Genomic DNA, 25,330 nt, shown 5'->3' with positions numbered 1-25,330 from the left:
GGGCGATAGCCAATGAGAGCCCGAGCTGGTCGGACAAAGGGCTCGCGTCAACGATCGTTGGTCGCTCGAACGGCGCATTATTCATGTCCACGCGGAGCTTATTTAAGGAGACGCGATGAGGCGAGATAGCGGATGCTTCATAAAAGGTAACGGATCTCCCGCCTGCATATTTCCTCTGAGAGAGTGTTTAGAAGCAGAAACAAAACACTGCAGTGACATATTTTTGTTTTTATGAACATGAATTTATGATGTTTTTCTGTACATGTACATCAACACATCCCTCCGTTAATCTCATTAAATAAAGTCGCCAGGTGGAGTACTACCGTGCGGATAAGCACGCTGCTGCTAATTCATTCATAATCCTTGTGCTTGTTTTATTACATTCATGCCATAAACTTCACGTATTATCGCAACAGAAAAGCATTAATGAAAAAAAAGCTCGTAGAAGTTGCTTAACTAGCCTAAATGCAAAATAAATAGCATTTAAAGGCACGGAAATAAGAGAAAATACATGTTTTTATGCACTTTAATTGTATATGCTTTTCTTATTTATTTATTTATTTTGCTCTGGTGACATCAGGCATGTAAGCAAGGCACCCCATCACCGCCTTTTCCTCTCTTTTAACGCACACCCACCGCCCATGCAGCCACAGCAAAACGACGCTTTTCGCCTGACCGAGTTCATTAATGCGTAGAGGAAAAGGGGAGGAGGTGGACGGCGCTTCATTTACGTCCCGATGTGCTCAGAGCTGCTGTTTCATTTCAACCACCGCCTCCGAGCAGCTCGCTCTAGCCACGCTGTAGTGTTAATATAGCTATCTCGGAATAAAGTGCCAACATTTTTTTTTTAATTTTTGTTTATTTTTTTGATACTCCCAGCCTCACCTAGAGACCTCGCCAGGGTGGCGAAGAGAGAAGTTTAAACCCCCCTTCGAGACGGCTGATCCGAAGTCTGACGGTCCTACACCTCGCCTTCGCTGTCTTTAGTTGTTTTAATTGTTTTTTTTTTTTGTGAACCTAAGCTCCGACTTCAGTGAAGTTTTTCTGCTCGTAAGAGAGGACAACACATTAAAGCCGGCATCATGACTCGGAGATCCTGTGCCATTTACGCCACCGGGATCGTGTGCGCTCACCTCCTCATAGTGGGGATCGCCCTGGTTGTGGCTCAAGTCTTCCAAACAATGATCCACAGCCGGTTAAAAAAGGTGAGTTTCGCTCTCTTCTGACGCTATAAAGGGAATTATTTCAGCTGACAATTCATATGTGTGTTTTCCCTCCTCTCTGTCTCTGTTTCTATCTTTCACACTTCTTCCATCTGTCACACTTCAGGGGTTTAAATGTTAGACCATTTCATCTGCAGTGGCCAATCATGCGCATTCAGCATCTCACTGGTGGCAGCACATGCAGAGGTCACAAGATCAACCCGTGTAAAATTATCTTGAATATGGCATGCTTACTTTAGTGGTCATTTTCATTTTTTATTTTTTATTTTTATAACCGTGCTGCAGTATCAGCACCGTCCGCTTCCAGCTCTGCGGGGATGAAGCTTTTCCCCGTCATGAATCCGCATGATCCGAGTCTGTGCAGCAGCAACAGCAGCAGCATGGTTGTACAGCTTTTTGTTTAATGCTTGTGTGTGTATATAGAGAGATGATCCAGTTGCTTGTAACACTGAGCAAAAGCACCGACAGTTATAGACGCTTAGCTCAATGTAAGAAAAAAAAATCCCCTTAACTCCCATAAGGGGACTAGTGACTCTTTAGAGGTGAGTCATGACCTTTCCCTAATATTCTGGCATTTTTATATCCTCTGACATATTTTTATAATTTCCTTTACGGATATCCAGCATTTTTATGATTTCCATTTATCACAGGATTCCGTTTTTTCTCTTGAATGGCAGGCAGTGTGGAAAAATAAGGAAAGAGGCATGATATGATCTTTCCTCCTGGCTGATAACTGTGGGGATTTATTTTTTTTTTGATGACCTGTCCAGCAATCCGATCCTGACCTGGTGACACATTTCTGATAATGAAAGGGCTTGATACGCTGGTCACTCGATGGTTGGCTATTCTGGGGAGGTTTACCGGTAGTAATAGTAGTAGAAATCTCAGCCAGCAGGGATGTTGGGAAGGTGGGAGGGATGGGGGGGAGGTGTGCAGGTCTGGAGGGATGGGGGAAGGGAGTGAGGCGAGTCAGGGAGGGAGTCCCTGACTTCCAGTGGTGGATCTAAAAGCAAGTTTTACATGGTTGTGGATGGAGGATGATGTGTTATCCCCTTTTTATGTAGACAAACCAACAAGACATTGAATTAGATTTATGTCTGACAGGTAAAAGGTGCAGTAAAATGTATGTCTGTGTCTAAATGTTTGGAAATATAAGCTCCAGATCCAGCAAATGAACTGGTTTTGCATGCATAGCAATCCAGCACAACCTGCGCAATGTTCTTAAAATCGCAGCAGCGGTCTGTTTAAGTCTTACAGCTGCTTCACAGATCAATCACTGCAAAACAAGACTTGATCAGTTGCACCAGCCTGTCCTGAGATGAATTCTGCTTTACAACAAGTTAGCCAACACACACACATTTTTTGTAATGAGTCAGCGATCATGTTGACATTATGACATCCACTCAGGCTAAACATTACTTTCTGACTTCAGTTGTATTGAAATCTACACATTCACTCTCACCTCCCAGAGGCAGCTCAGCATTTATTTATGTATTTATTGGGACCATGTACAGTGTTAAAAATAAATGTTACCATTTGATGTACTGTACCAGAGTTAGCTTATAGCTAATTTTCATCTGCAGTCCCTTCGGCGGGTCACAGTTAAAACATATAACAGCACAATAACAAACAGTACAAAGCAAAAAACACACAGGTCACATGATACAACAATTTATTTGGTTTTGTGATCCCAGCAAATTGTGGAGGAAAAAAAATATGATTTGACATGTGAATTAGTGCAGTGGCGTGTCTTCGTTTCTGGAGACCGCTGGGCTGTTACTGGTGAGGCGTACTGAAAAACTGAATTAAGAACCTCCTTCCTGTTGCTGTAGTTATGTAGGGGTGATGGGGTGGCAGCTCGGTAGGGTGGGGGGGGTGTTTGGCAGCTGACACAGTATCCCACCCTGCAGACCCGCCACTGACCTTTTTCAAATTGTTCGCATTCCTCTCCTTGACATGTATCACAGTGTCGGTCGGATGCTCTGTGCAACTGATAATCTGTGCTTAAAAATCTCTCCGCTTTGCCTCAACACAAAGTCCCCCCCCCACACACACACACACACACACACACACTTAAGAAGAAGAAGAAGAAGAAGAAAAAAAAACAGGAACAGCTCAGCAGAAAAGCTTGACACACTATTTTGTCCAAGTAGTGGACACACAAACAGCTGCCTCACTTACACGATTTGGCCTCCCGAGGTTAAATTTAGGTCCGCGTCTCATTTTTCCCTCATTCTGAAGCACAGCGGCGTCCCCAAATTAAGAGAGTTCATCAACGGGGGGGGATAATTCTGATGTGGCTCGCGATTACACAGAATGACAGCATAGCTAATCCTCTTTCCACAGTCTTCCCATTGAATTAGGCGGGCCCGAACATGCTGAACTGACTCCAAAAATCTACCTAATCTGATGTTTGCATGTGGCTCTCTGTAATAATGATGTAGCCTAGTTGCTTGGAACCATTCAAAGCTACCTCCGGGACACAGACTCTGTGTGTCTTGTCGAGCTGGGTGTGGAGGGTAGAAGTGGAAAAGTCATGCAAGGAATTTGACAGACTTTCTTGGCCTCCAGGGTACGATTTTTGCCTGAGAGCAACCTCATAGCACCTTGTTGTTCTCGTTCTTCACGGCCTATCCCGAGTCGATCTGCTGAGACGAGAAAACTGGAAAGGAAAAACTTCCCCCCCCCAAACACGCCACTCCTCTCTGCGGTGTTTTGGAGAGCGCACCTTTCCAAGGTAGTATGACTGATTGAGCAGTCAGGAAAAAGGTTGTGCTGGTACTGGTTTGACTCAAAATGTGCCTTAAATTGAGAATGTTCAAATATTCTTCCTTTGTTTTTCATTTTAATTTGCCCTCTTGACTTTTTTTTGCACACGCTGATCAAAGCAGGATCTTGTCACACCACACCTAAACTGCGCCTGAAGTTGTTTGAATAAAAGCCGGTTTACATTGCCGTCACTGTTTAGTTTAAGACCTTGTAACTCACTCAGCCTTGCCTCTAGCGAACACTTTTTTGTTGTTGTTGTTGTTTTTCTTTTTTGATTACACTGACAAACCACTCCGCTTCGTCCCTCAGTTGTGTTTTTGTTGGTGATAGATCAAGGTTTTCCAAGAGATAAGTGGCGTTCATATATCTTTGACGAAGGCCTTTTTTTGAAAGACCTTTGTTCAAGGTTGGCAAACACAAGGACTCACACCGGATACAGTCACACGTTAAAGTCTTTCCCCAAATGCTGCAGGGAAAACGGCAGACAAGACAGAGGCCTGTTTTCAAAAGTGATAGAGTATGCAACTTATTTTAAAAAGGGAACAAATTAAGTGGTTTTTTTTTTTTTTTTTTTGCTGGTTTAGCACAATTCCCTTTAAGTCCGTCATAGCGCACTGACAGCTCATGATGGTCACATGCCTCTGCGGGAGTGTCCTTTTGCATTACCTGGCTTCACTTCAGCTCTTAATTAATGCAGAATGATTAAGACTCAGGAGATTCGCAACTCTTAAATACCCCGAGTTCGTCCTAAATATGTCATCTCTAATTCTGAAGACACTTCTGTTAAAGTAGTTACGCAGCTGTGACGTCAAGCGCGACAGGTCATTGTTTCCTAGTTTGAATCTGAGATTGGGGCTGTGCAGCATCAGTCATTTTTAGTTGAAATGAAAAGCGGTAGATATAAGCTTAATGAAATCAATGTCATGTATCTCTAATCATTCTGTAAATGTGTGTTATTCATTGTAACATAACCAAATCAGCCAAATAGGTCTTTTTTTTCTTTGCATTTAGTTGAACCATCTGACCTTTTTTTTTTTTAATGCAAAGCTATCAAAGTGGTTATTTTGACTAACCCTCTAAGATCTAACGTGGGTTTTTTGTGAAATAGCAAAGAGGAAAGGATGCAACAGACCCCGCAAACAACTCTATAGATAAGCAACAACACGTTTGATTGCCGGAAGTTGGAAGCCAAACAGGAACTTCCAGCCACACCTTAAAGCTATATTTTCTCAGCAACAAGTGCCTGTGAGAACGCAGAAGACAATGTATGGCTTCACTGTACTCTAGAGACGGTTTGGGTTTTTCAGGAACTTGCCATGAAACGGACACAAAAGGAAGCGGTTCATTTTCTGCCCCCCCCCCCCCTCCCAAGAATGGAAAAATAAAAGCTTGTTTATGTTCCTGGTCTACAAACACCTGAAGTCACTTTTTTCTTCACTGAAATTAAAGGCTGTTTGTGCATATACAGTTTAATGATCTAGTTTAAAGTCACCGTTACTCTTGTTTAGACATGTGGCAGCCAGGTTTATGTCACACACGGTTACTACTCACATACATTTTCAAACCTGTTTTTCTCCACCCCATCAGAATGAAACCAGCTACTACCTTTTTTGTGGTCGCTTTGGCTCTCATAATCTGAATTCAAAAAAACCTCACCTGACATATTGCGTGTCATTTAACGTCATGTCTTGTTTTTGCAATACGTTGCTGGATTTGTGTGGGCTGTCTAGCCCACGGTCGGATTCTTGCCTAGGCTTGCTGAGGTCAGGGATGTGTGCAGTTTTTACTGAGATTTTTTTTTTCTGCCTGTCCTGACGGTTTTTTTCAGCTATGAAGGACTTTTCTCTGCTTCCCTCTGGGTTTTTGGGGTCTTGGCCCGGCACCAGCTCTTCGCAGAAAGTGCCATGTGTGCTCTCAGATGGCACTCATTCAGAGTAGTGAAGGGCTTTGAAAAGTGCCTGAATGTGAATAAAACATTATCCCACCAAATGGTTTGTTGGCATTTCTTTAGATACTCAACACATAATGCTGTAGGAGGTGTCGCTGTTGATTTTTGTTGTTTTTTTTTTTGTTTTTTTTTTGCTGTTTCTCAATCTGAAAATGTATTTTCTTCTTTTGCTGACAGGAAATTACTTTGACGGAGAAGAGCCAAGTGTTTGAGTCATGGAAGAATCCTCCTCCACCTGTTTATATGGAGTATTACTTCTTCAATGTGACCAATCCAGAGGAGTTCTTAGCAGGCGGCAAGGCATCTGTCAAACAGATCGGACCCTACACTTACAGGTAACTTTGCATACTGATGGGAAAGGATAGCGGTTCGTTAGGTCCTGTTTTAAGAGAAGCCATCTTGCGTCTGGTCCATCTGGAATCATTTTGTTGTTGTCGTGTGAAATCAAAACAAAAGACATCTGGACTAACTGACCAATGTAAACTCTGTTTCTTTTTCTCTCGCACCCTTTCCGCTCCAGGGAGTACAGGCCAAGGGAAAATGTCACTTTCCTGGAGAATGGCACCAAGATTTACGCCCTGAACCCCAAAACTTTTGTGTTTGTGCCCGAGAAGTCAGCTGGTGACCCCACGGTTGACATCATCAGGACTGTCAACATCCCGTTGGTGGTAAGACATCATATCTGTAAAAACTTCCGTGTGTCATTATTGCCTTTAGCCGCCGCTTAATCAAGTCCTGTAGATTTGTGAGCTTAAGCCGTTTGATTGGCATATGTGTTAAATTTTCTGTCAACATCACTGTTTGTGCTGGAACATTTTTTTGGCACACATCTTTCATCATCCCACTGGCACACTCCAAGCTATTGTCCTCTTACGTTTTATTGTGACATTTTGATATCTTGAACATGTAAACTTCATTAAGGTCAGGCCAAGACAAACAAGCCAAGTGCAAAGCATCTATCGTTAGCTCTTCCACCAAATTACATAAAGTATTACAAATGGAAATTAAACAATGTGGTGAGAATCCTCATGACCTTTGCCCCCCCAATCCCCCCCCCCCCCCCCCCCTCACTAATCTACCTGGTGTTTTTTTTCTTTGTTTTTTTGTAACATTTCCCCAGGCGGTGATGAACGAGTTATCGACCTACTCCTTCTTCCTGCGCACGGGTGTTTCTATATACTTGAAGAGCCAGGGCATCGAGCTGTTCTTTACCCGCACTGTCCACGAGGTTCTGTGGGGCTTCGAAGACCCTCTTCTCACCAAGATCAACTCCATTAAGCCTGAAGTGGATAAACACTTTGGGCTGATGTGGAAGGTAAGCTGGAGATTTTACTTCCTTAGGTGTTGCAGTACACATTTTTTACTTGTGTGCGCCGGTAGTTAGGGGTTACTAACACAACAGACGAGAGGAAGCCTGTGGTAACATCATGTAAGAGAAGTGAGATTGGCCACATGCTGATGGAAGACGCTTGTACTTCCTGTTTTTGTATTAAGTAACGTCTGCGTCTTGGCACCTGCGGTGACATCACAGGCCTTGTGATCCTGGGGGCTGCATTTTGGGTTAAAATAGATAAATAGAGCTATTAGTTTGATAAATCCATCAGTCAATCAACAAAAAAAATTAAATCAGCAGCTATTTTGATGATCGATTTATCGTTTCAGTAATTTTTCACGCATAAATCCCTAAAACTCACTGCTTCCAGCCTCTGAAATGTGAAGATTCAATCTTTCTTTTGTCATGTATGATATTAAACTTACTATCTTTTGGATTTGGACTGTTGGTTGAACAAAACAAGCAAATTAAACAACTTCGGCTCAAGGACATTGAGACATTTTGTGACAAAATGATTAATCCTCAATTAAAATAACCGTTAATTGTGTTCTTCAATAAATTGCTAATGACTTATTGTGTAAAAGTCTGCCGAGAAGACACCGAGGCATGTCAATAACAAACACAAAGCAGTATTTCTTTTACGTTCTCCACGCTCCTTTTGTCACCAGACATAAACACTGTTTCTGATTCAGCGCCGCTCCGCTGTATCCTCAACACTCGTCTGTCACAGCAGCTTTTGTCTGGACCTCATGTCTCGTCTTGTCCTCCACAGAAAAACGGAACCCATGAAGGAGAGTTTGTGTTCCACACCGGCGAGGAGAACTACTTGGATTACGGCAAGATCGACACGTGGAACGGCCTGAGGTAAACGCTGACATCAGGCAGTTTCATGTGTCAGACTTTTCCTTTTTCCTGCTTTCTCTGTGAAAGGGAACCCTTTCCTGTCAGCACATAGCTTCCACTTCCTCCCAGTCATGAAACTGGCATCAACTTTTGTTACACAACTTGTATGAGAGTCCAGAGGAGAGAGCCTTTGCTCCCTGGCTCGAGGTAGAACATGATTGCAAAATAAATATTTGGATATCCAAAATGACTTTGCACTTTCAGTGTAATCATCATTAATAGGTAGATTCTTGTGGTGGAAGAAACGCTCAGATCCTTTATTTAAGCAAAAGCTCCGCCTAAAAGTATTAGCTGCAAAAAGTACCAAAAACATAGTTATCAAAAGTGAAAGTAGAAGAGGAGCTTGTTTTAAACTACTTTTTATGCAGTTTGGCAGTTTAGTTTAGGTTCCTGACCCCCAAAGATTCACTCGATAAATCAGAGTTGTCGTGAGATGCACAAATTTGCTTTCATTTTTTGGATTTTGGAATCTTTTTGGGTTTTTTTTTTTGCTGAAATATTGGAGAGTTTTACATCTTTGGGTCCTAAACTGTTAAATGAAACCATCTGAGAAGTTAGTTTTAGAAGTTTGGAGCAACGATTCAAAGACATCTGAAACATTTCAGGAGGTCACAACTAGACTGGTTTAAAAGTGGTTTCATGTGTAATCTTAATCAGAAAAGCAACTGCTGACTATACCTGTCAAATAAATGTAGGGATGTAAAAAGCACAATATTTCCTCTGACATGTGGTGGAGTAGAAGTATAAAATAGTTTAAGATGGAAATACTCCAGTAAAGTTTAGTTCTTGAGTAAATGTATGAAGTTATTTTCCACCACTGGTAGATTCCTGCTTGCAAATCAAGGCAGCTTCCACCAAGCGCCAATACATCCCGTTTTCTCTCCGTTTCAACAGGGAGATGTCGTGGTGGTCTTCCAATCAGAGCAACATGATCAACGGTACGGACGGCGCAGTCTTCCACCCTCTGATCAACAGGAACGAGCTGCTTTACATCTTTGCTGCTGATCTCTGCAGGTACGCTGATATGGCTGGAAATTTGTTTATAGTCAAAGCATCCAGGCGGGGCGAGAACCTGAACTTCCAGTATGGTTTTTATCTGCTGGGAAACGACATCTCAGTCATATAATATGCTTATGAATCCACTGATAAGGATAACTGCTTCTGATAAGACTGTTGAGAAACACACGATGTTTTTGAGGAATGTCAAGAGGTTTTCCTGGACTTAGGAATGGTCATAGAGAAAGTTAGATATTTGATTGTCTTGTAAATGACACCTATTGTTTTATGGTTATGGCTTGGAAAAGCAAAGAATAAGAACATGATAAGAGGTGTTCCTTGTTCCTGAGTTCTTCATTTAGACTTATTATTTCCTGAAATAGGCACTGAGATTCGAGTGTTTCTTCCCTTTAGGTCAATCCATCTAGCGTACGTGGAAGACGTGGACGTGAAAGGCATCCAGGCTTACCGCTTCGCACCCCCCAGTGACGTACTCATGAGCCCTAAAGACAACCCCAGTAACGCGGGCTTCTGCGTGCCAGCTGGAGACTGTCTCGGCACCGGGGTGCTTAAAGTCAGCGTTTGTCGAGAAGGTAGGAGCACCGCCTGTTTCCTCACCCCGCCCCTCCCCTGCCTCTACCCCGACCCCCTCAGTTACCATAGCGCCTGACCCACTTCCCTTTGATGACTCTAAACCAGCCTCATGACATAGTTCCCCCCTCTCTAGCCCCCAAAAATGTCCTTTCAGTCAGCAACCGCGTCCCCTGCCTGGTGTCTGATATCTCCCACTGTTTGAGCATGCGAGATTTTACTCAATACATGGTTCAATGATTAACTGTGCTGCCTGTGTGTGGCGGCTATTGAAGTATTTTATAGTGGTCATTGAGTGGAGTGTGATTGCACTGATAAGGCAATCTCCACTGTGCTTGACTGACATGAAGATACTATACTATCACAGAGAGAAATGCTACTGTTACCCCAGTTTGTATTAAGTGTATTTCATTTAAAATCCTTTTTATTATCATTATTTTGTTCCTGCATATACTGTCGTATTAAAACTATGTCAAAAACCGTATGCAATTATTTGTGAAAGTAGGTTGCCACTGATTAAACTGCTATAATACCCACATCTTGATTGGCTGCCTTTGCCAGCTCCTCTGACTCATCTGATGCAAACACGCGCTATTGGAGGGATTTTAGTGATGATTCGTCGAGAGCCAATCGAGGCCGAGCTCCGTCGTCATGTGTTAACTGGTGTCATTCTGCCACTGCCTGTGTGGTCTAAAAAAAAAAAAGAAAAAAAAAACAGAAGAGCTTCAACCGCAGAAAGTCATTCAAATTTCAACTGTCTTTATATCCGCTTTCATAGTTTCGAATTAAATGGAAAAAAAAAAAGTAGAATTGATTGAACAAAGCTACTTCCGCTTTTTGTCTTTAAACATCTACAGTTGTAATTTAGTGCAAGAGAAGTAAATATATAACCTGGCTGCAGCTACCACTGACATAGGAAACATAAAGGTCTTTTTTTATATGTATATCCTGTTAGTTTTAGCAACAGCAGCAGTATTTTTTTAGACTCAGTATGTTTAAATTTGACTACTTTTTGGCCAAAATATACAAAATAAAAAAAGGTTTCACCATTTCTGCCCCAGAATTTGAATCTCTGGTAGTGCAAAAATGTAAAAGAAAGTAAATAAATGAGATATGAATAATCTGAATAATGAAAAAATAGACCAAAAAAAACTGACCAGAAATCTCTGAGGGTGTCGTCAGTATTTCTAAGGGAAAGGCGATTAATTTATGTTGCCTAATTAACACACTGAGGCAGTGCTTTACAAAAGAATCAATCCAAATTGAAATAAGAGATTGATTAATTAAAAAGACAACATTAAACTGCCGCACATGAAATAAACAATTAAGGATGATACTTTATCCTTGGAGACTGAGGTAGGCAGATTTATAGCCTGAGGAGTAGTGTTAATGTCTTTTATGTGATCCTGGTGGTGTTTAGGATGAATCTCATTATTTATTTCGGCGCACAAATATACAGCGAACTTAAGATTTCGCCATTTGAAAGAATCCAGCAAAAAAAAAAAATCTGGTCTAGTTTGGTGGTCTGGAGAATACGTGACGTTAGGTGTCCGTCATAGTTTCTGTTTTGTTCTGTTGAATTTGTGGATCTGCACACTAAGATTTTCCATGTGATCGTTGTGGTCGTCGGCACCGTGTGGTTCAGGACACTTAAATCAATCAGTCGATCAATTTAATAGAGTGAATTTAAAACAGTAAGTTGTTAATGCTCCTCCAGCAGATGTGAATTTTCTTATTAAACGGATGTTTCGTTCCTCAGACTCTCTCTTGTTTTTACTGTGTCAGCTAATCATTAATTGGACTCATTACAACCTGAAACAGACATTCTTCAGCTATCTGCCACAATATATAAACTATAGATATGGTTTGTATTCTGACTTCTCACAAAATACCAGATAGGGTTTTATCTTATCTCACGTTTCTTCTTTTATCTATTTTTTTTTTTTAGCCCTTGTTGTTGTGAATGAATCAGTGAAGGATATGAGCAGCCACTGACTCATGTATTTATCCTGTTTATTTCCTGAAGGCGCTCCCATCGTGGTTTCTTTCCCACACTTTTATCAAGCTGACCCCAAATACATCGAAGCCATCGACGGGCTCCACCCCAACAAGGAGGAACACGAGACGTACCTCGACCTGCAGCCGGTACGCCTTATATTTAATATCCCAACAGATTAGAGCTACAAGGTTGAACCTGTGTTGAACCTTTTGCTCTGCTGACTTATGGAGTTCTTATCTAAATGAGAAATGTTGTTTTGATCATAATTTCAACTAATGGCTACGTGTTTTTATTTGCGTTTTAGGTTCTTTCTGGATTCTGTTTGGCAAGCTTACATTATTAAACAGAAAATACTTTTAAAAATGTTAATTTTTGATTTTAGCTGTCACTGTTCTGAGTGCTGTATATAGTGAATGTATAGTACACAACAATAAATAACAAAAAAAAATCATTCAAATGACTAAAAATGCAGAACGTGGCAGTCTGTCAGTCTGGAAACCACATGAATTCTTTTATATTTCCAAACCTACTACTTTTACTAAAAGTTATGTTTTTTTTGTCTTTTCTAGACCACAGGGGTTCCCATTCGTGCCTGCAAGAGAGCTCAGCTCAATATCATTCTGAAGAGAGTTCAAGGCTTCCCGTAAGTCGAACTTTGTTGAACTGTGACCCACATCGCTGTTGACACACACTGTCCTTATTTCAGCCACATGTTGAGCCAGATGTCCTTCCTGACCTCCCCGTGTCTCTCTCTTTCTGCCCCGCAGCAATACCAAGTTCATCAACGAGACCATTTTCCCCATCATGTTCGTCAACGAGGTGAGGAACCCGTTTTTAGTATAATCTGAAATAAACCTTGTGTGCCGATAAGTGAACCACAAGTCAATAACCTTCTCTCTCTCAACTCTAGACGGCAACTATTGACGATGATTCAGCAGCCCAGATGAGGACATTGCTCTTAATCGTGACTCTTGTGTCAAACTTCCCCTTGCTCATTGTGGGTTTGGGTGTCATTCTGCTGCTGGTCCTTGTCGTCTTGTTCTGCCGAAACCGCCAGAAGAAGGTAGGAAGTAGCCCTGCGGCTCTGGACTAAACTGTAGAATTAATCCACACAGTTACCCCCCCCCCCCCCCGGAGTGAAAAGTGTGTGCTACCCACTGACATTAGCTCACAGTGTAAATGTGACCTAGACTGATGGTAGATATTAGTAATATGTTACAGTAAAAGCTAAAGAGTTTTTGAGTTTGACTGGGTTTTTTGCATTAACTTCACTGAGCTGCAGCAGGTTTAACCCTCGAGCTACGCGCATGTTAACTAACACATTGCATGATTCCTGCATATCAAAGCGAGCATGAGCAGTTTTTTCCCCCCCAATTCTGGATCAAATGGTGTTTTTGTTTGTTTTTTTTTTTATCTTTTTTGAACATTTTCTAACAGTTGATGCATCTTCGATGAATCTTTGTATTCAGGAAGAAAGCATCTCCCTCCCAGTTCCCTTTTAGTCAGTGCATCTTATGAGTGCTAAAGTGCACTGAACTGCAGTAGTCCCCAGAAGGAAGTACAGCACATGTTCACCTCTTATCTTCAGTATTCCAGGATTGCTGATATGAAAACTGGCCTCACTGCCTTCAGATTACCAAAGTTCAGGTCAATCACTGTCCAGAGGCAGGCCTGCGAGTTGTCAAAAGAATAGTTTGACATTTTGGGAAATATGATTTATTAAATTTCTTGCTAAGAGCCACATGAGAAGATTGATATCACTTCCATGTCTGTACAGTAAATATGAAGCTCTAGCCTGAAGCCGGTTAGCTTAGTTTAGCTTAGCATAATGGCCGGAAACATAGAGAAACGGCTAGCTTGGCTCTGTCCACAGGTAACAAAATTCACCTACCAACACCTCTAAAACTCAATAATTAACACATTATTGTTCATAATAACTTTATTTGTATAGCATTTATTAAAGCTGCAAAAATACGTTGATCGATTAGCTGCCAACTATTAAATAAATCACCAACTATTTTAATAATCGATTAATCGTTTGAGAGACTGTAATAAAATTCTACAGTAAAAAGCAGACAAATTACATAAGAATATTAAATAAAATAACATAATATTATCCAGGAGATATAAAATATAAATCTGTTTAAAAAGATTTCGGTATTGTTGGTTTAATTCGCACAAAAAACAAAGCGTTAAAACGACACATTGTGGTTTAATGTGGATTTTGTTACCTGTCGACAGAGCCAGGCTAAGCTAAGCTAAGCTAAGCGTAGAGACATGAGAGCGTTAACGATCTTCTCATCTAACTGTTAGCAAGAAATCTTATCTCCCAAAATGCCCAACAACTGGATGTAACGTCCACACATGTGGCAGAGTTCGACGTTTACTTTAGCGTTGAGAGAATGTTAAAGAAGCTTAATTGCAATGTGAAGAAGTGTTGTATTAACCATGTTCTAATTTTAATTTTCTGTAACCCCCCTTTTTTCCTTTCTGTTTTAGAATGAAGTAAAACGTATTGATTTTACTGAAGCTTTTCATTCTTTTACTGTAAGTCTTCATTTTTGCCTTGTTTGCTATTCTCCTTTTTTAATTTGTTATCCATCATCTCTTATTATCATTTTTTAATTATCTTAATTGCTCATAAGTTCTCGCCTCACAGTGTAATTGCTTTATTTTTTTTTTTAAGTTAATATTTTCTGTGGTGGTTTTGTGCTCGATATTTAGATGGATGTGTTTTTACTGTGAACATTTCAGTCAAAACATCTACTCCCATTTTAACGTCAGCGTTAAACATAAAACAAACAGTATGTGTATTTCTGTTTGGACATCTTGTCAGTGGTTTGTAGTAACACGCTCTTTCCTCCTGACTCTTCCCCGTCCAGACGGCAAAAGACGACACGGCCTACACTCAGGTCAGCGACAAGCCCGAAGAGTCGTCAGAAACGCCGGCCAGTCAGCCAATGAGGAACGGCTCCTACATTGCAATGTCTCCAGTGGAGGCCCAGAAGTGTTGATCGAGGATCTCCTCCCTAAGTCTGGAGCTCAGGAAGGGGGCTGAGGGAGCAGTGCGGGGGTGCTACATTACCACGGGTGGGGGTTTACACACCGGGGCTCGTTTTCACTTGTTTTGGGGGGGTGGGGGAGGATAGGGAAAGGGGGGTGGGACACAAGCCCCCAGTACATGTTTAGTCAACAAAGACATTGCTCCTCTCACTGAGCCCTCTTATGACTGTCTGTCATCCTCTACTCTACCTGCTGAGCATGGCCCTCACTGCCTGCCGTACTGTAACACAACAAACTCCCACACTATATTCCTCATTTCCGTCCTGGTCGGGCCCCTAAACATGAAGGGACTCCGGGCGGGCTCGACCGGGACAAGCCTTTTTTCCGTAAAAAAAATCTTGTGAGGGAACACGGTAGCATAGGTGTCGCTGTTGCACACGGATGCATGATCATCTGAGCAGACTCTGCCGACTAACGTGGCTCAAAGAGTGTTTTAGTATTCACCTGAACGACAGCGGGTGTTGTTACAGTCGTATTCTTTGCTCTTTTCTCTCCATTGGTGTTGTGTGAGGAGAAACCGCTAAGCCAACAGATTAAAAACACAAAAAAAAGCCCCTGTTAACTGAATCCTTAGGACAGAAACTCTGAGCTCCTGGTGCTCAGAGGATAACACGGTTTTGCTAATAAACTGAACTTGGCATATCCTTTTTTGTAAAGAAGAAAAAAAAACAAAACAGACTGAGCCAAACTATTTATAGCAATTTTGCCTTTTTTTTCCTAAGATGAATTAGTGCAACCACACACACTTCCGGGATCAGTTAGTGAACGTGTGTGTGCACCTTTATCATACACTTCAGTGTCCTGTTTTGACGGACAGTGGGCAACTATTTTTCTTGATGCAGGCACAGTGTAGTGTGACACCTGGACTACTCGTGATTTTGATCCCGACCACCCTCCCCTCTTCTTCTTGTGTTTTTGTCACCTTTTTTATCCAAAACACTAGTTAAAAAACGGAGATATTCAGAGACCTCGCCTACATTTCAAAGTCATCACTAGCTAGCTGTGAAATTGTTAGTTTTGCCAACTGTAGCTTGATAAAGTTGCACCTTTTTTTTTGTTTTTTTTTGTTTTTTAGGCTTCATCACACATTCAAAACAAAAAGGAAAAAAAAAAAAACACCCACAGAACTTACAAGGGAGACTTGAACCTGCTTTCTGCCTTATAATGGTTCAGTGTGTTCTTTATGTTCAAACATTGTTCAAATAAGCTGGAAATCTCTTCTGTCGTTATTGTACATATATAAAAGGGGAAATGTTGAGATACCTCTGACCAAATCCAGCAAGCAGTCCTCCTAGGTGTGCTGAAAGACACTTAACGTTGCTCTGGTGTCGACCGCTCCTGCACGTCTACACTGTTTCTTAGACAAAGCACAATTTGGATTGAAACCAGTCCTCATACAAGGCTACCAGGTTTTTTTTGTCCCATATATACATATATATATAAATATATATAAATAAATATATATATATGTATATGTATATCTTTACAGTCAACCTGTCAAAGACACTGTCAAGTGCTGTGACTATTAAAAAGTGGAATCATTGGGTGTAAACGTTGGAGGGGAGCCCCGTGTGCGCCACTCGCCGCTGTGCAGTCGCTCGGGTTTGCCAAGGAGCTGTAGGCATTCAGGCAAACGCAGCACGCAGCACTTGAATCACTGTTTGTCTTACATTTCATGTTGTGTTTTTTTTTTTTTTTTTTTTTTTTTTTTCATTTTTTTCTGTCCAACCACACTTGTCCTGTGACATGTCATACCCCAATTGGTCGTCGCCAGTGGGAAGTGAATTTAAGGCCATAAAACTGTCAATGTGGAAAAAAAATTCCCTGCACTTTGCCTGGAAATTGTGCCCTGTGTATTTTTATGTTGTTTTTGTTTGTCCTGGTCATTTCAGTGAAGGTGGTCCATGTGTTTCAGTACATTTCACTGGTTTGTCCTGGCTAGTATTACTCATGAAGGATGTCGTTGCAGTTGCAGACATCCATGCCTCTGTGTTACTCGCTTTTCAGCACATGGAGTGTCTTCTTTTGATATACTTTTGTATTTGTTATTGCTGCTAGAAAATGCCATAACCTATGGACTTGTATTTGTATATGGGTATTTACCATAAGGTGCTGGTATTCACTTTCAGGTTGGTCCACAGAGGCTTTTTTTTTCTCTTTTCCAAGTCTTAAATTTTAAAGGCTCTCTGTGTTTTTCCAACCGTTTGACACCTGGGAATACCTGAGCACAAGATACAAAGCCCAAAGCTTGCTGCCATTTATTGGAATTAGCAGTTACAGTTATCACTAGCAACATTTCTGTAAAGTTATCACACTTAACCACTCATTCCTGTATTAGCAGATGATTTGACCATATCATATGTATCGCTGGGGTTTATTATAGAGCTAGTAAACTTGACAGTTCGCTGGAGGTGCCCAAAAAGGGCGAGCCGATTCAGCATCGTGTAAGACCGGTGCTCAGAAGTCTGATTCTAGGTTTAATAACACTGTGGAAAGGGGGAGTCCTTTTTTAAAGTAGAATCAATTCACTAAAGGCCTTTTTATTCCACCTACATGCAAGCAACCGCAGCCTTGTGCAAACTCTTCGATATCCACCTTTTTAAAGATCTAGACTTGAACCTGAGAGACCTTAATACCCGAGAGTCGTGTGTGTGTGTGCGCCGCTTATACAGTGTCTGTTCAAACACACACCTGAGCCGTCACTCCTCCCAACTGTCTGACTTCTACTACAATGACCTTTGAGTCCAATCCCTCAAGCCCATTGGCTCGTCCCTGCTTGACCAAAGATAACCCACATAGATCTGCCCCAGCGCCGTGTTTACTCTCCTCTGCGATAACGGCCGTGCCACAAAACCCCTCCCCTTTTTCCAAAAAAAAAAGAAAGAAAAAAAAATCGTGCCACCACCTATGTAAAGTATTTGCAGTGTTGTGTGAGCGTGAACACTTGTGTGTTATGTGCCTTTTTACATCAAGGCAAGAAAAAGAACAGAAAAATGTCACACTTGCTAGTTTGATTGGTATTGCTTTTTTTTTTTATTTCACCCGGTGCAAGAGCAAACAAAAGTAATCAATGCTCTCTGTGAGCATGAAAAAAATCTCAGTATTATGTAAGACAAAGCAATACAGAGTTGTGTAAAATAAATTGTGGATGTTTTGTAAAGGGGCCACACAATATTTATGTATCTTATGTTTCCCTGAATTTGTGATTTTTGTTAGTTTCAGTCCTGTAGGAGTATTTCTTTTAGTGTGATTTAGTCATTTTTTTTTAAAAAATATTCAGTCGAGCACATTTCATTTCTGATCATTTCAATTTTATTTTTTTCACACTGAAAAATACAAAAGAGTGTAAAAGACGGACCAGTATGTCACACTGCGAACGGTCAGAGCCCTGTAAAAATGTCTAAGAGTGTTTATGAATGGGTTATGATGTGGGTATTTGTGATGGATGAGAATGAGAACATGTGTGAGTTGACTTTGTGTTTGTGGAGCCAATGCACCATTTCTGTCAAACTGGAGTGATTTTTACTGGAAGGCTGATTATCTTGATGAATGAAGTAAAGCGAACATGCTGTGTAAACTATCTAGATGAATGAAGCCCTCCTTCAGGGATGAGCACTAGTGCCATACCATTATCCTGTTTATTATTTTGTTCCTTAATTTGCTCTTTGGTGTAACAGCCGCATCTCCCCATGACGATGTTCTCAAGTCACTAACAGAAGTTTCCTCTTGAGATAGACTAATTTGTTTTGCTGCTGAAAATGACAATCCCCCTTGTCATGTGAGGTGCAAAATGATTTCAAAGTAATATCCATTTTTAGTTTTGATAATTTACACTGCACAGATGTTTCTACAGTGCTTTTGTAAACATTTCTAGTGTATTTGCAAAAAAATAAAAGTTGCCGTCAAGTGCAAAGTTCACACGGTTGTCTGCTGTTTTTTGTTAACTGTTTGCCATTAGAGGGTGAAATATAAATCCTATTAAAATTACTTCAAGGAACTTTCATTTTGTGTAGATTTTAGCAGCCCCTGTGGATGAAAGCAGTAGCGTTTTCCAGGAATGAAGAATGCATTTCCCATGAGCGCCGCCGCCTCCTGTCGTAAAGATCTTGATCTGGCACTTGTTTTGGAAGGAAGTGAAAGAAAGAAAATACTACTTTTCTTTTTTTAAACAGCTGTTTGCAGGACACATAGTGATGAGGTAATGTATCTATTTGTGGCTATGTTAGATTAATAACTGTAATATGACAATGGTGAAGCAAAGTAAACTTACACCTAGTTTACATGTAAGGCTGCGTTCACACCAATCCGGCAACGTGGCACCTTCCCGCAGGGTTGTGTGGAGGTGTGTGTGTGTGTTTATTTGTGCTTTAGAACATAACCGCTGTGAAACAATTGGAAAATAACGTTTTCTTTGATTCACTGCTTTGTTCTCACTACCGCTGCTCCCTCTCTTCATTCACTCTCTAGCTGACAACAAGCCTAACTTTACTTTTAATGAAGAGAATATCCTCCCCTCCTTGGTAACGTCTTTATACTCCCTCATGCTACAATACTACATGTAATGTAAACAAAGGCTCTTCAGGTCTGTGTGCTGTAAATCATTTCGTCTGATGTCGCAGGGAATCTGACCCGGTGGCAGGAATTTAGAATAACTATATATAAATAACCAATCTTCTTGCTGATGGGCTTGTTTGCTTATGTTGGTCATATAGAGGCATCATGAGACTGTTTCATAACCAGTTAAAAGTTCCTTGTAGTTGCTTTAAGTATTGTACTTAAAGGGCAGGTTCACAGTTTTCACAAGAGTCTGTCTTAAAACAGCAGTCAGGAGCCCAAATTAACATTGAAACAGGTTTTTCTTGCTGTAATCATTCCTCCTGTTCATACTGACCATCAGAAGATCCCTTCACAATGCACTTACAATGTAAGCAATGGGGGACAAAATCCACAGTCCCTCTGTGCAAAAATGTATTTAAAAGTTTATCTGAAGCTAATATGAAGCTTCAGTCATCCAAATTAATCAAATCAAGTAGATATCCTCCAACATTAAAGAGCCAAAGTTCCTCTTATTGTTTCTATGCTTCCACCACAGCTAAACAGGAAAACATTGTTTGTACAGCGAGGAAAACCTCCTTCAGTGTTATTATGGACACTTGACTGTTGTTTAAAGAAAAAAAAAGTGAACCTGTACTTAAAGTAAAATATTAAGGTACTTATTATTATTAATGACATATTACCATTTGATGCTACTTTATACTTTCAGTCCACTACATTTCAGAGGGAAATATTGTACTTTCTACTCCACTACATTTATTTGACAGTTTTAATTACTTTCCAGATGAAGATTTGACACAATGGATAATACAACAAGCTTTTAAAATACAACACATTGTTAAAGATGAAACCAGTGGTTTCCAACCTTTTTGGCTTTTGACGCCTTACATAAAGAAGTGTGTCGTCGGGGTCATATTTCAGATGTCTATGAGTTGTTAACAGCTCCACCAAATAGTGATTTTTCCCTCTAAACTTCTCACATGGTTTCATTTAAATAAATGTTCAAATGATCCAATATTTCACCAAAAAAATCAAAAATTTGAGAAAAAGTCCAAAAACTGAAAACAGATTTGTGCATCAAAACTTAGTTTTTTCTTCTTTCCTCTCCCATTAATCATCTCATGACCCCTCAGATTTATCTGGTGACCCTTTGGAGGGGCCCGACCCCTAGGTTGGGAACCCCTTGACTAAACTATCTAACTGTATATAAAGTAGTTGAAACTAGCTCCACCTCCAGCAGCTACAACAGTAACATGCTGCTCTAACACTGATGCTTCAGCATTAATAATATAATGATGTCATATATAATAATATATCAGTCAGAGGAACCAAACCACTACTTTTACTGTAATACCTTTACTACATCAAGCTCAAAATACTTATGTACTTTTACTTAAGTAGGATTTTTCATGCAGAACTTTTACTTGTAATGGAGTATTTTTACATTGTTGTATTGGTACTTTTACTTCAGTAAAATATCTGAATACTTCTTCCACCTCTGGATTGAATTACAGTCTTGACGTGTTTTTGGAGAATGTTCTTTATACCGATGACTAAGCATTCACTTATGAGACCTTGTTACTTGTTATTTTTTTCCTGTGAAAAACTGAAAAAACAAACAAACAAAGCTAAAAGAGCAAGGACTTTTCTCGAAACTCAGCCATTGTAACATCCAGTAATCTCTTTCATTATGCAATGCAACAACAAGATTTGTTATCAGAACAGGCCGTGACTCATCACTGTAATGAATTCTCCTGCATTTTAAACCCACATCTGAACTGGAACAAGTTCTGGCAGGTTTTCTATGTTCTTAAGCAGTACATTTCTGTCATTTATTTCAAACTGTACCAGGTAAATCCACACATCCACACAGGGGCATTACATGTAAACACAGCAACAGCCTTCTGTTCAGTTTTCTAACCTCGGGCGGTTTACATTCTCCCCGTCTGAACTCACATCATATGTTTCTGTACGTGAGAAGATTGTTTCAGGATCTACAGGCGTCAGCATTTACTCATGTGGCTCCTTCAGTTTATCCATTACATGTGCATTAATCACTTTTTTGGGGAGTTGACTAACCTTTCTGCTGACAGTACAACTCTTCTCGGCTGATTGCTTAATTCATTCTCATGTGAGTGTTTCCCTTTATTTTAAACTACAACAGGTCACTGAACCTTTTAACCCACTTTTGATATAATTGTGTGCCTTTGTGGTGTTGGATACTGTTGCCCAGCTACAAACTGTTATATACAATTAATCTATGTGTATCAACTCTTTCTAACATGGTCATATTTATATTGTTAGATAGTCTTTCATGTATGTAAATGAGTCATTTATTAACTTCTGTTTTCCAAGTCGCTTCCTCAAATTGCCCTTTGATGGACAGATAAAGTATTTTTAACTGAACCACAACACATCGATTAATCTGTCAATTATTTTCTTGAATAATCGATTAGTCGTTTTGTCTATAAAATGTCAGAAAAATGGTGAAAAATGTCGACCACTGTTTCCCAAAGACCAATGTGACGTCTTCAAATGTCTCCGACCAGCAGTCCACAGCATTAAAGATATTCAGTTTACTGTTATAGAAGATTAAAGAAACCAGAAAATATTCACATTTTAGAAGCTGGAACAAGAGAATTTTAGTATTTTTTATTTAGAAAATGACTCAAAACAATTAATCGATTATCAGAATAGTTGGTGGTTAATTTTCTGTTGATTCACTAATCTATTAATCGACTAATTGTTGCAGCTCTATCCTAAATTGAACAATAACAAACAATAAAAATGTTGTGTGGACAATACCTGCAAGACTTCATGTTAAATTTATAATAATTTATTATACTTCAGGTGCTGAATAACATAGAAATGTGCGTAAAATGAAACCCTAGATCCCAAAATTGTCAATTTAGTGCAATTAGTGTTTAATTGACTCAATATAGAGCATCGTATAGCTTCAATACGGCCCTAAAGTGAGCAGATACAGTGTAAAATATGTTGTCGGTGTTTCTCAGCAACACACAGTCTCCTCATGACCCTGTGCAAAAAGCTGGATATGTATACAAGTTGCAAACAGCTCAACAAAAGTGCTGTTCCCTTCTCCGACTCTTTATTTATTTATTTTTTGCACTTTTGCCTTTATCACATAGACGATAGTGAGGCGGCAGACCAGGGGAGAGAGATGGATATGACAAGCAGCAAAGATCACTGGCTGGAATCAAACCAGAGACGTTGTTGTTATGTGTCATGCACAGTACACATTCAGTTACCAGGACACTCCCTGACTCTGTATTTTAGATATTTTATATCCAGTATTTCACAATAAATAAAGGACAGATAAGTGAAAAGTCAGAAAAAAAAAACCTGTGTTGCAAGAAAATGTTTTATTTCTCATCTCATGACCCCTCAGATTTATCTTGTGACCCCTTTGGGAGTGTCAGGAGCCGCCCTTCCTCCTGATTGGATATTGTTTATTGTGACTTTATTTTACAAGTCTGTAATTTCTTCACAGTTTCCTAGAAGGTTTCCTGCAAATAACTTTGTTTTTTGTTACAAACTGCAGGTAAAATACTGTAGACACAGTGCCCAGTTGGTACATCTCTAATGAATTAAATCCAATGAACTAATAGTGTTACGTAAAAGGTCTTAAGTCAGCGCACAGAAGGTCAGCTGAACATGCGAAAATGCAAAATTTGTCTGCAGTCAAACACACGATTCAACCTACTATATATGGACAATAAAGTTTCCAATAATACATTTATATTTGGGTTTTAATGGTCTTTAAAGAAAAACTCTTTGTCATCGCATAAACTCTGCACAATAAACTAAAAAACGGACTATAATAACAATCACAGAACTTCTATTTTCCTTTTAATTAACAACTTCTAGGAAACTTAATATAAAATTATTCAGAAATTACTGTCTCCTAAAATAAACCATTACTTTCCCCCATTTTTTCACACTTTGTTAAACACTTTTTAGATAAAAAAAGACCTTAAAAGCCTCTTTTTGATCTTTTAGTGTGCAGGCCTTTTTTGGGGAGAAATCTATGGATACTTTTGGTGATATTAAGGCTCAAGTGGTGAAGACAAATGCTCCATGTGTCGTCAATACTGGAGAGTTTCAAAAGGCGTTGTGGGAATATAAAAAGCAAAAGGGTAGTAGGTGAGTCAGGTGAAATTAAAGTAGGCTATGTTGCAAACATTTATGACCGCTGGAACACACTGAGCTTCACAAAGTAATAATATCTAAACAATATTAATGATTCCCTTTAAGACCTCTGAAGCACGTCTAGTTACAGCGGGCGCTTTGAGATGCTCCAGTTGACTGATTCAAATGTCTTCATCAGGGTTGAGCTCCAGCAGCTTTACAACTGTAAGACCACCTGCAGACAATGAACAATAGACACCTCCTCCCCCTCCTCAACACAATGGAAAACTAGGTCTAACTGCCTTCTCTTTTGTCCCACTTGTCACCAGCGTGTGAGTTTTCATGTCAGGGGCGGTGGTGGCTGTATGTAAGAGGGCAGGCGGCAGCATGTCGGCCTCCAGCTCTGAGTGCTTGAAATGACGTTTTAAAGGATGAAGTTCATACAGAGAGAAGTGGACAGGATTAAAGAAATAGTTCCACATTTCGGGAAATATTCACTCTCTTGCCAAGAGTTAGATGATATAGAGATACCAGTCTCTCATGTCTGTCTGTTAAAAATGAAGCCACAGGTTAGCTTAGCTTAGCATATCTATCATACATAGGTTTAATGTACGTTAAAGTGGTTTTGATCTTCTTATCTAACCTAGATAACTCCCAATATGTCAAACTATTCCTTTTATGAATATGTTTATATGATAACTGTCTTCACAAAGATTAGCCTCAGATGTCCTGATTTGTCAGGACATTACAAGACTTTGGTTTGTGTAATCTTTTAAAGGACAATTTCACAATTTATCTATCTATCTAATATGAAGCTTCAGTCATCCAAATGAGTCAAATCAAGTAGATATCTTTCAACATTACAGACTTTTTAGTGCCAAAGTTCCTCTTTTTGTTACTAGACTTCCACTGCAGCTCAACAGGGAAACACAAAGAGGGAATTTGATGCTAAAAAGACTGTAAATGTGGCAGATATCCACTTGATATGACTAACTCAGACTGCTGGAGCATCATTTAAGCTTCAGATAAACTTTTAAATGTATTTTTGCAAAAAATGACTGTGTGGACACACTGTGGAATTTGTCCTCCATTATTTACATTGAAAGTGCATTTGAGGGGATCTTTTAATAGCCAGTATGAACAGGAGGAATGATTACAGCGAGGAAAACCTCTTTCACTGTTCATATGGGCACCTGACTCAAAAAATTGTGAACCTATCCTTTAAACACAAATTTGTGCAAACTGCAGGCAGCTTGAACAAGATATCGCCCACTTATTAGAAGATCATTTGATAGAGACACTATTGTCTCTACCAGACACGAGCTTAGAGAGATAACACAGTTAAAACTCTCGGAATTTCCATTGTTGCTGCAGCTGAAATACACGGTGTAGCGCCTCTGCTTGCTTTCCGTATAAATCCTTAATGAGTCATACTTTCAGCCAGTTATCCTGTGAATTATCATCTTTAAAATCACAGTGAGTAATTTTAAAACTGGGCTTATTGAGTTGACATCCAGACTAAACTGATATGTGACACCAAGTTAGTACTAAATGGTCTTTTGTGCCCCCTGGTGGTGATTCTGACAACCCTTAATAATTAGTTATTAGCAGCATGCACAGCAGTTGCATCATAAAATCATGTGTATGCAAAAGAAACAAACAAATTAAAAGTAAATGAAACACTTGAGGCAGAAAATAGCAAATTATTTTAATGATCAGATCACTGAGTTACTGTATATTGAGTGTTTTCCTCCTCAATACAACCACGTCTGGATCAGTGATGGTTCTTTAAATTGCAATTC

At 39.9% G+C, this 25,330-nt stretch overlaps 1 protein-coding gene across 5 annotated transcripts in view; it reads left to right on the top strand.

Moving 5' to 3' along the window:
* Nucleotides 1-18,743, top strand: part of scarb2a (scavenger receptor class B, member 2a) — a 29,005-nt gene extending 10,262 nt beyond the window's left edge. The window contains exons 1-14 of one of the 5 annotated variants that reach the window (XM_067615895.1): nt 72-146; nt 1,023-1,205; nt 6,118-6,275; nt 6,461-6,608; nt 7,061-7,255; nt 8,046-8,137; nt 9,071-9,190; nt 9,587-9,765; nt 11,790-11,908; nt 12,332-12,405; nt 12,530-12,581; nt 12,673-12,825; nt 14,262-14,309; nt 14,645-18,743. In XM_067615895.1, the coding sequence (XP_067471996.1) occupies nt 1,083-1,205; nt 6,118-6,275; nt 6,461-6,608; nt 7,061-7,255; nt 8,046-8,137; nt 9,071-9,190; nt 9,587-9,765; nt 11,790-11,908; nt 12,332-12,405; nt 12,530-12,581; nt 12,673-12,825; nt 14,262-14,309; nt 14,645-14,776 (1,593 nt within the window). In that variant the 5' untranslated portion in view covers nt 72-146; nt 1,023-1,082 and the 3' untranslated portion in view covers nt 14,777-18,743. Of the gene's footprint in view, nt 1-71; nt 147-646; nt 1,206-6,117; nt 6,276-6,460; nt 6,609-7,060; nt 7,256-8,045; nt 8,138-9,070; nt 9,191-9,586; nt 9,766-11,789; nt 11,909-12,331; nt 12,406-12,529; nt 12,582-12,672; nt 12,826-14,261; nt 14,310-14,644 lie in introns of those variants that run through there. The other 4 variants (XM_067615876.1, XM_067615886.1, XM_067615868.1 and 1 more) reach the window with 4 other exon arrangements.
* The last annotated feature ends 6,587 nt before the right edge of the window (nt 18,744-25,330 follow it).

Source organism: Thunnus thynnus, chromosome 2 (genome assembly GCF_963924715.1).
Source record: "Thunnus thynnus chromosome 2, fThuThy2.1, whole genome shotgun sequence".
Lineage (NCBI taxonomy): Eukaryota > Metazoa > Chordata > Actinopteri > Scombriformes > Scombridae > Thunnus > Thunnus thynnus.
Note: the sequence above shows the minus strand (reverse complement) of the source record. Positions and strands in the feature narration are given on the sequence as shown.